General features: G+C 47.6%; 1 protein-coding gene across 1 annotated transcript in view; it reads left to right on the top strand.

The window, feature by feature from the left end:
• The first annotated feature begins 2774 nt into the window (after nucleotides 1-2774).
• Nucleotides 2775-8864, top strand: part of PITPNC1 (phosphatidylinositol transfer protein cytoplasmic 1) — a 252415-nt gene continuing 246325 nt past the window's right edge. The window contains exon 1 of the mRNA XM_081270313.1: nucleotides 2775-4578. Coding sequence (XP_081126439.1) covers nucleotides 4531-4578 — 48 coding nt within the window. The 5' untranslated portion in view covers nucleotides 2775-4530. The remainder of the gene's footprint in view (nucleotides 4579-8864) is intronic.

Raw genomic sequence — 8864 nt, 5'->3', positions numbered from 1 at the left:
AGCAATGGCAAGGCTCTGAGCAACTCAGTGAGATCCTGTCTCTAAATAAAATACAAAATAGGGCTGGGGATGTGGCTCAGTGGTTGAGTGTCTGAATTCAATCCCTGGTACCGCCCCTCCCCCCCAAAAAAATCCCCACACTATTACATGCATATATCTAATAGATGTTTCCTGAGTGTCCAGCTTCCCTCACAGCATGCTTCATTTTCTAGATGATGGAGGCAAATCTGTCTCCTCAGAGGTCCACCACCATGTTGGGTGTTGGAGAACAGGTGAAACCCTGGAGAGTAGATTACAACTGTATATATGAAAGCCACACTTGCATAAAAACAAGAATCAAATGAGTAGTTCAGAAAAGTGTTTTGGGATTGTCTAGGAAGGTAAAGAGTTTTCTAGAATGGCTCTTCTTTGGAGATAGGACTTGCCATGGGCCTTGACTAACCCATAGACCTTATGGGTAGAAGAAAGGGAAGATGGGAAGAAGAACCATAATATTTTGCTTTGGAAGTATGAGGGATATTCTAGAAATAAAACACAACTGGAGTAGAGTCCCAAAAGCCATACTCTTTTTCAGGGACTACGTACAGTACAGGTGAGTCAAGCCCTTCATAGGTTTTTTTTTTTTTTCACGCAGGCTAAGTGGTTTTTCAACAAGGAGGGCCTCATCAGAAAGCACTTGAGACAATAGGTTGGACAACTCATGATTTTGATTTTGAATGTGCACCTGCCCCCATCCTGTGTTCTGAGTACACTTGCCTCCAGAGGTTGTCACTTATCTGAGAATATGTGCTGTCACAGACGCCCACAGCATACTATTCTTTTCCTTTTGGTCATATCATCCCTCTGGTAACTTTATTCTTTGTTCCCCTTTTTTGCTCTTTGTGCCCCACCCTTATTGTTTTTATACATGATGATCACTAGCCACATATTGCACGTTGTTAATAGTGCATTATTAATAACCATATGATGACAGCAACACCTTCAAAACCCTTTTTAAGTATGATAGCATCGGTTGAAAAGAAACAAAGATATATATAATTCTCCTGCCATAGTTGCTGACGACTTAAAACATTTTTAAGTAATCGCTCTTTGCCAGTAGGTGGCGCTCTCCCCTTTAAAGTGAATGAGTTCTGAATGAATACTCTCCCTACGCCCTCCACCTGCAAGCATGGTTGTAGTGAATACTAATCTGTCCCAATTCCTGTCCAGATCTTTTGAATTCATCCTCTTCATTCTCTGTCTCGTCCTCCCCACGTCTCCTATAGTATTATAATAACATAATCACCTCTTGCTTCTGCTACCTGTCCTAACCCATCCAGCACATCGCCGTCAGAATCACTTTCCAGGAACACAGATTATCCATGCTTGGGGGATGAGCTGGGGAGAGGGATTCTCCGTGAAGGCAATGAGATGAAGCAGAAGGGTCAAACCGGAATGATGAGGCTTTCTCCAGCCACCAGATTTGTCTCGTGTGGCTGCAGTAGGGCTAGGGAAGCGTAATGAGCTAATTGTGGAAAAGGGATTCAGTGCCTTGACGCTTCTGCCAAGTAGACCACAGAGAATCACTAAAAGATTATGAAGATGGTGGGATTAGAGCTTTGTGCTTGCACAAGATTAATGCGACCAGGCATGTGGATGGGCAAAGTAGAAGAGAATCCAAAGGAGATGTCACCTTACAACAGGAGGAATGGGACAGGAAACAGAGTCATCCAACAGTCTTTGTGAGTTTCCTATCTGCAGATTCAATCTATTGTCAAAGGAAAATATTTGGAAAAAGGCTGGATGTAGTGGCACACATTTGTAATCTCAGTGATTTGGGAGATTGAGGCAGGAGGATCACAAGTTCAAGGCCAGCCTTTCTCAAAAAATAAAAAAGGGCTGGAGATGGAACTTAGTGGTAAAGTGCACCTGGGTTCAATCCCCAGCACCACAAAAACAAATAAAATACTGGGGAAAAAAATGCATGTGAACATGTACAGATGTTTTCTCTTGTCATTCTTCTCCACAGTATAACAACTATTTATACAGTATGTAGATTGTATTATTTATTGTAAGTAATTTAAAGATAATTTAAAATATATGGGAGGATATTTGTAGGCTGTGTGTAAATATTATACTGTTTTATAAAGGGAGTTGAACTTATTGGATTTTGGTATCCACAGAGGATCCTTGAACCAGTCTTCCTGTGGATACAGAAGGACACGTGTACATGACAATTTACAGTTTGGGAAACTCAAGAGTAGTTCCTTCACTCCATCAGAACCTTTCATTCTAGAATCAATGTCAGGAAACACCTCGGAAAACAGGAATGGAGCCCACATACCTGGCTGTGATGTCCTGTGTGCACGAGGATGGTGGCAATGTATTGCATTGCTTTGTTACTTCTGCAAAAATGATCAGGTGCCCAGAGCTACACTTGTTTTCAAGTAAGAAGTAGAAAAAGAAAAACAGCTTGAGCTGCTTCGTATCACAGACTTTCAATGTGTTATTATTCAACACTACAGTGTCAAATTTAGATTTTCTACCTCGAGGAATTCGGTTTAGCTTTAATTAGTTGCTGTGAATATTTCTGAGCCAACTCTGGGAGGCATTTATCTAGAAAATAGTTTCACTTAAATAAAAACTGGATAAGGGTGTCATTTTCCTAGCAGGGTTTGTATGATGTTTAAAGTTATAAATTAATTGTAGTCATTGCAATGACCTTAGCCACAAGCCCATCATCATTATATTGGTTAGTGGATTTATTGATCATAATTTGTAATATTATACTATTGAGAAACCATCTGTAGTGCCATCCAAGCTCTTTGAGTAGCTGTAGGACCGTTAGGGTGTGAATATTGTTTGGAGAAAAGATGATGCTTACAGTTATTCTCATACAGGCAACGGATGCATTTTTTCATCTAGCAACTTTTCAGAAAAACAAGCTCCAAAATACCAGACAAATGAAAAACAGACTTCAGCAGCAACTTGCTGCTTCCTGAGTAACTAAAGAATGTGCTTCTTGTGGTTAAAATGAAGGATCTGTTTAATATGGATGAAATAACAACACTGCAGGCATTTTCATTGACATTTCACTGTGACTTTCTGAACTTAGGAGTGCTGACACGAAAACCTATTCTTTCTGCTCGGCAAAGCCTGCAGTCAGATTGCAAAGCCGTGACAGAAGAGGTCTAGGCGACGTCGGGTTCATGTCTATTTTTCTATTTATACTTATTTTTCATTCGCACTACCGCACTTCCTAATTTCCTGGGATTCCTTCTCTGGAACCAGTTAAGAACCCAGGAAGGGTTCTCAATTCCACCTCCTCTCGAGCATTGGCCTTGCTTACCGGATTATCGTGGAAACGTTAGTGGTGGGTATTTGTAAAGACTTTCCTAAGGTCAAGGGACACTTTGTGTACCTTGGGTCCAGAAGCTTCCCAGAGTGGCTGGGTAGGGCACTGTGGCACCCAGGATATATTTGAAAACAGACTCAAAGCCCCCTTTTCCGATGCTCCCCGGAACCTGGCAGGCTCGGCTCCGGGGCAGCCCTGCAGTCTGGCAGCAGCCCGGGAGAGACATGCTGTTTTGTTTAAATCCTCCACATTCTTTGCCATTTCCCCATTGGCCGGATGGGGCTACCCTCCCCGCCGCGGCCGCTGCTGATGTCAGCCTCGTCGCGTTCGCTCCTCCCGCACCCACCTCCCCGGCCCCGGGCACACTGCAGCTCTGCGCGGACTCTCTGGCCCCAGCGAGGTGGCTGCAAACTCGCGGGCACGCATCGCGCTCGGGGAGCCAGGGGACTCGGGGGAGGGGACGCGCGCGGAAGGCGCCAGCTTCCTCTCGCCCGCCCCTAGCAACAGCCAGTCGAGGTTGGAGGCACCCGGGGCCCCAGCACAGCAGAGCCGAGGGGTGGCGGCGGCGGTTGCTTCCCTTTTCTCCAGCCGAGCCCTGGAACGACTCAGGGACTGGCCCTAAAAAGAGCAGGAAATCTTGTTTACCGCCCGGAGAGAGGAGCCGTTCGAGCCTTTGTCTGGAAAGTCTGCATCTCCGGATCCGGCTGCAATGTGTTCCTGGTGACATTAGCACTGGGCAGACCGGTCGGAGGAGGCGGGTAGCCAGGGTCTGCTCTGCTTTCGAAGGCGGATCGAGAGAGTGACTTTTATGCATTTGTTTTAATTTATGGAAATTTCTTTTTTTCCCCTCCCTCGCTCGCTGCCGGGCATGTCCTGATCCGGCGGCCGCTCCTACCGCCCCAGGCTGCCGATCGTAGCGTTTCCAGCGGGTCTCCCTCCCTCACTCCCGACTTTGCAACACCGCGTTCCGGGAGGACCGACCTCGGCGAGGAAGGAGGCGGGGGAGCCACGAACACCGGACCCAAACCTTGACATGCTCTCGGGAGGAGAGGAGGAAGCCAGGAGCTGAGCGCACCGCGAAGGCTGCTTCGCCGCGGGTTCCGAGGAGCGCCCTGCCTTGCGCCTGGGCGGCAGCCTTGTTGGTCTGGGGGGGCGCCCCCCGCTTCCCGCCTCGGAGGTCCGCGGCCGGCAGGACCATGCTGCTGAAGGAGTACCGGATCTGCATGCCGCTCACCGTGGACGAGGTAGGTGCCGCGCCGGGCCTCGCCCGTTCCCGCCTCCCCCGCCCCGGGGTGCCGGTCTCCCGCCGCCACCTTTCGGCCCGAGGTCCACTGCGGGTGTCAGGGAAACCCGGGTGGAACATTACCTCCCAAACCAGAGGGTTGGAGGGGGAGGAGGCAGAGGATTTGCCATTTCCACTTATCACCCCAGCGCGGGAGGGCGGCGTTGGGTGGGGCAGTGGACTCCAGGTGGGCTCTTTGGAGGCACCCAGAAACCAGACTGCTGGGGATCACAATGCGCCAAAAGGAGCTGGTGCGCCCCCTCCCACCAATTAAGAAAACGGAGAAAGCAAACCCAAGAACCCATGCGCGCTCGGTAGCTGGGGTGTCGGGGGCCCCCTGCCCTGGCTGTGGGCCCTGCCACTCCTGCCCGCCCCCCGCTGCAAGGTCGGCGTGCGGGGTGCCCTCAGGATCTAGAGGCCCTCAGCCCCGAGAGGGAGCATCACGGAGCCCTTGGGGTCCGTCTAGGCGACTGGTGGTCGCTGCTGGCCTGGGCGCCGCTCCCGCCACGCCCGCGCATCAAGCCTCGGGGACCTGGGTTGTCCTTTTGCAAACCACCTGGCTAGGAAACTTTCTGCGTCTCTTGTTTCTTCCGCCGCGGGGAGCGTGGTCTGCGGGCGAACCCGGAGCCGCGGGGGCTGCGGCGCCACCACAGGAGGGCGCTCGAGCACGCGGTGCCCGGCCAGGGTCCCGGCTCCGGGTCCTGCAGCTGCCGGGCGGGGGCTCGGCTTCCAAACGCTACTCGGCTTCCATTCTTCGGATCCCCCCAAGCAGCGAGCTCCATCATCCAGGAAATGGTGACTCATGAGGGTTATTCTGGCCCGGTCTTCCCTTGAGTTCCCCTTCTCCCTCCCCACCTTTTTGGTGATTTCGCAACTGCTTAGCGTCTGTCCAGGGACAGCGAGGAAGCGTGAAGCCAGTCGAAGCAATTTGAAACTCACAAGTGTGTTTTGGTGTGACAACACAAATGAAATCAGCGACCAAACTGTATTCGTATTCAAATACAATGCATTTAAGCGATCGGATATGTTATTGAGTCACTGCTTTGTGAAAGGGGAGGTGCATTTTGTAAAGGGGCTATCTTCGTTTGTCATCTGGAACAAATGTTAAGGCAAGGTCCTAATACAATCCAAGGCAAGATCAAAGTAGCCCAGAGTTTACAAAACGTCTCATAGGGACACTGGCTGCCAAGGAGGGCGAGCTCAGCTCCCACCATCACGATCAACCAAGCTTGGGAGTTTGCTGGCCTTTGAGGAGGGTCATGAAGGGTGGAAGCCTTGTGGGTGGGCAGAGGTGTCTTTGGGGTGGGGTTGGGGGGTGAATCTGACCTTGTAAATGGAGAACAGCACAGCTTTGTGGGGCATGAGGGAGGCAAATGAATAGAAAAGGTGGAAATTTCGCACCTCCTGGGAAAACCCTTCAGAGTGGAGGTGGTATGTGTATTTGGTCTCCTGAGGATGGATAGGAGTTTGGAATCTCTGAACATGTTAGGACTGCATGAAATGCCCCCAAAATGCAGGTGATAAGTCAAGAAAAGAACCAGTTCTAGAATCTTCTCTTTTAGCAACAAAGTCTCTTTATCCTGGTTTATTTACATATTTATTTATTTATTGCGGTACTAGTGATTAAACCTAGGAGTGCTCTACCACCAGCCCTTTTAATATTTTATTTTCAGACAGGGTCTTGTTAAGTTGCTGCAGCCGGCCTCCAGGTTGCCCTTCTCGGGATTACAGGTGTGCCAGCACGCTGGGCTGGCCTGGTGTTTTTCCCCAGGCGGAGCGCTTCCACAAGTAGCCAGTGAAGTAATCTCATTTGAGTGATATTGGAGGAGGCCTTTCTTAACTGGCCAACAAAATCAGACTCCACCTGTACTAAGTGTATAATTATAAATTATTTTGTGTATAATTCATTTGGACTAAAACAAGCATGATTCATTTTCTGTGAGGTCATATGCTGAAGTCATTTTCTACTCTGTCAGAGGAGCAAAGGGGCAATTTACAGAGGAAAGAATTCAGATTAATCAAATCGGATCATGGATAAAGAAAGTAGGCCTAGCTTGCCACAGGTTAGGTCCCTAAGCTGAGCTGGTAGCAGATCCTCTGGTCTCCACCACTGCTCCTGGCACCAAGTCCCACTGACCTCACCACTGGACACTGGGAGGCAGCTTAGGTGCCTTTGAAGAAGACCTTCATCATCAGCTTAACTAGACTTTGGGAGGCTTAATCTGTGCTTCACTTCTTGATTCACTTTGGACCCAGTTCAACCTATCTGGAACTTCAGCATCTTGCTTCTGTTTAACCACCAGAGTTAATTAGTAGCAGTGTCCGGTTTTTTTTCCCCCCCAAATGAAGCAAATGCCTGTGTTTTGGAGAGCCAGTGTCTGTTCTTTGTCTCTGACCTTATCATTTGCCTACCTAACCTCCTGCTGGTGCTGGGGAGTTAGGGGGCTGCTGTGTTGTTATTCATATTTTGCAGATGAGTATACTTGTGTGCTCAAAGCTACACAATTAGTTAACAGCCAAGCCAGGAGAGTCCTGGTTAGGCACATTATTTGTTTTTCCTTAATCTGCTCTTTGCCTGTCAGTAGCATTGAATTCAGGAAAGGGAAAAACTATTCCGTGAAAACAGATAGTTTCAGCACCCTCAACTAGATAAAAAATCAGAGGCCTTGAATTGTTATAGATTGTACTGCCTTCTAATATTTCTCTAGCCTTTTTTTAACACTTAAAAATGTCCCCCAGTTCTAAGAAAAAAGAAGAGCTATGAGAGATCAAAGAAAATAAAGTTAAAATACAGTCTAGATCAGATGCTGTTGTGTGCAAACATTAATTTTGGGGCTGGGGATGTAGCTCAGTAGTAAAACATTTGCCTAGCATGCACAAGGGTCTGGGTTCACTCCCCAGCACAACAACAACAACCATACACACACACACACACACACACACACACATATATATATAGAGAGAGACATGTGTGTATATATATATATGTATATACACACATATACTCATATATATCTGTATATTTTTAAAAAATATATAGAGGGGCTGGGTATGTGGCTCAAGCGGTAGCGCGCTCGCCTGGCATGCGTGCGGCCCGGGTTCGATCCTCAGCACCACATACAAACAAAGATGTTGTGTCCGCCGATAACTAAAAAATAAATATTAAAAAATTCTCTCTCTCTCTCTCTCCTCTCTCACTCTATCTTTAAAAAAATATATAGATATATATGAATTTTAGAATAAAGAATTACAGCTGGGCATGGTGGCACATGCCTGTAATCCCAGGGACTTGGGAGGCTGAGGCAGGAGGATCTCAAGTTCAATGTCAGCCTCAGCAACTTAGCAAGGCCCTAAGCAACTTAGCAAGACTCTTGTCTCAAAATAAAAAAAAAAAAAACCAAAATGGGCTGGGGATGTGGCTCAGTGGTTAAGTGCCCTTGGTTCAATCCCCAGTATGAAAAAAAAAAATTACAAGAGGTAACATCCCATAGATTAATAATAATAAAAAAAACTTCATTGGGGTAGCCTCATTTGTGTTAAATGTAGTCCTCTCTGAACTAAATATAAACCTTTTGGAAAGTTATGAACAGGGAAGGTCCCTAGGGGCTGATGGTTGCTATAAAGAGAAAGTTGTCATTGTCTACATTTGAAGCATTTGGTGACATAGATTCTAGAATTTTAGACTGAGAAGAGCTGTTTAGCAGAGATGGTTTGTACTTGAGCCACTTCATTTTACCAAGAACCCTAGGACTTCAGAAGGCACAGCAGTTGTCATCTCAAGGCTAAGGACAGAATTCAGGCTGGAACCTGGGTCTTCCAGTTTCTGGTGGGAAGCTGTTTAACTGTTAGGCCACAGTGTCTGCAGTTTTCCCTCCTTGGGAAGTCCTTGTTGGAAGACAGTGTTGTCCCTAAGTCCTAGGTGTACAGCAGCTATGCGGGGCAGTCCCTAGATGAAGGTGCTTTGAGGACTCTGACCTTGTGTCTGCTTAAGGGACATATAACAGTATTTGGAACTGGAAGGGTGGCTAGGGGACTCTATATTTGGAACTGCTTTCATATAACAAGACATTGGTTGTTTTATGGGCGGCATTTGGATGTGTAGCTTGTTTAGGACCTCCTTGCCCTCCCACCGTTCCTTGGGGCTGCTACTGGTCCAAGCATCCTACTCAGCATCCTTAGGATTCCCTGGAGCATGTGGGAGATCATCCCTCCCTGAGAAAGGTACTTATTAGTAAGATAAACGCCTCC

Source organism: Spermophilus citellus, assembly GCF_964194105.1.
Source record: "Spermophilus citellus genome assembly, chromosome: 17".
Taxonomy (NCBI): Eukaryota; Metazoa; Chordata; class Mammalia; order Rodentia; family Sciuridae; genus Spermophilus; species Spermophilus citellus.
The sequence above is the reverse complement of the archived record's forward strand: the minus strand, read 5'-3'. Positions and strand labels throughout refer to the sequence as shown.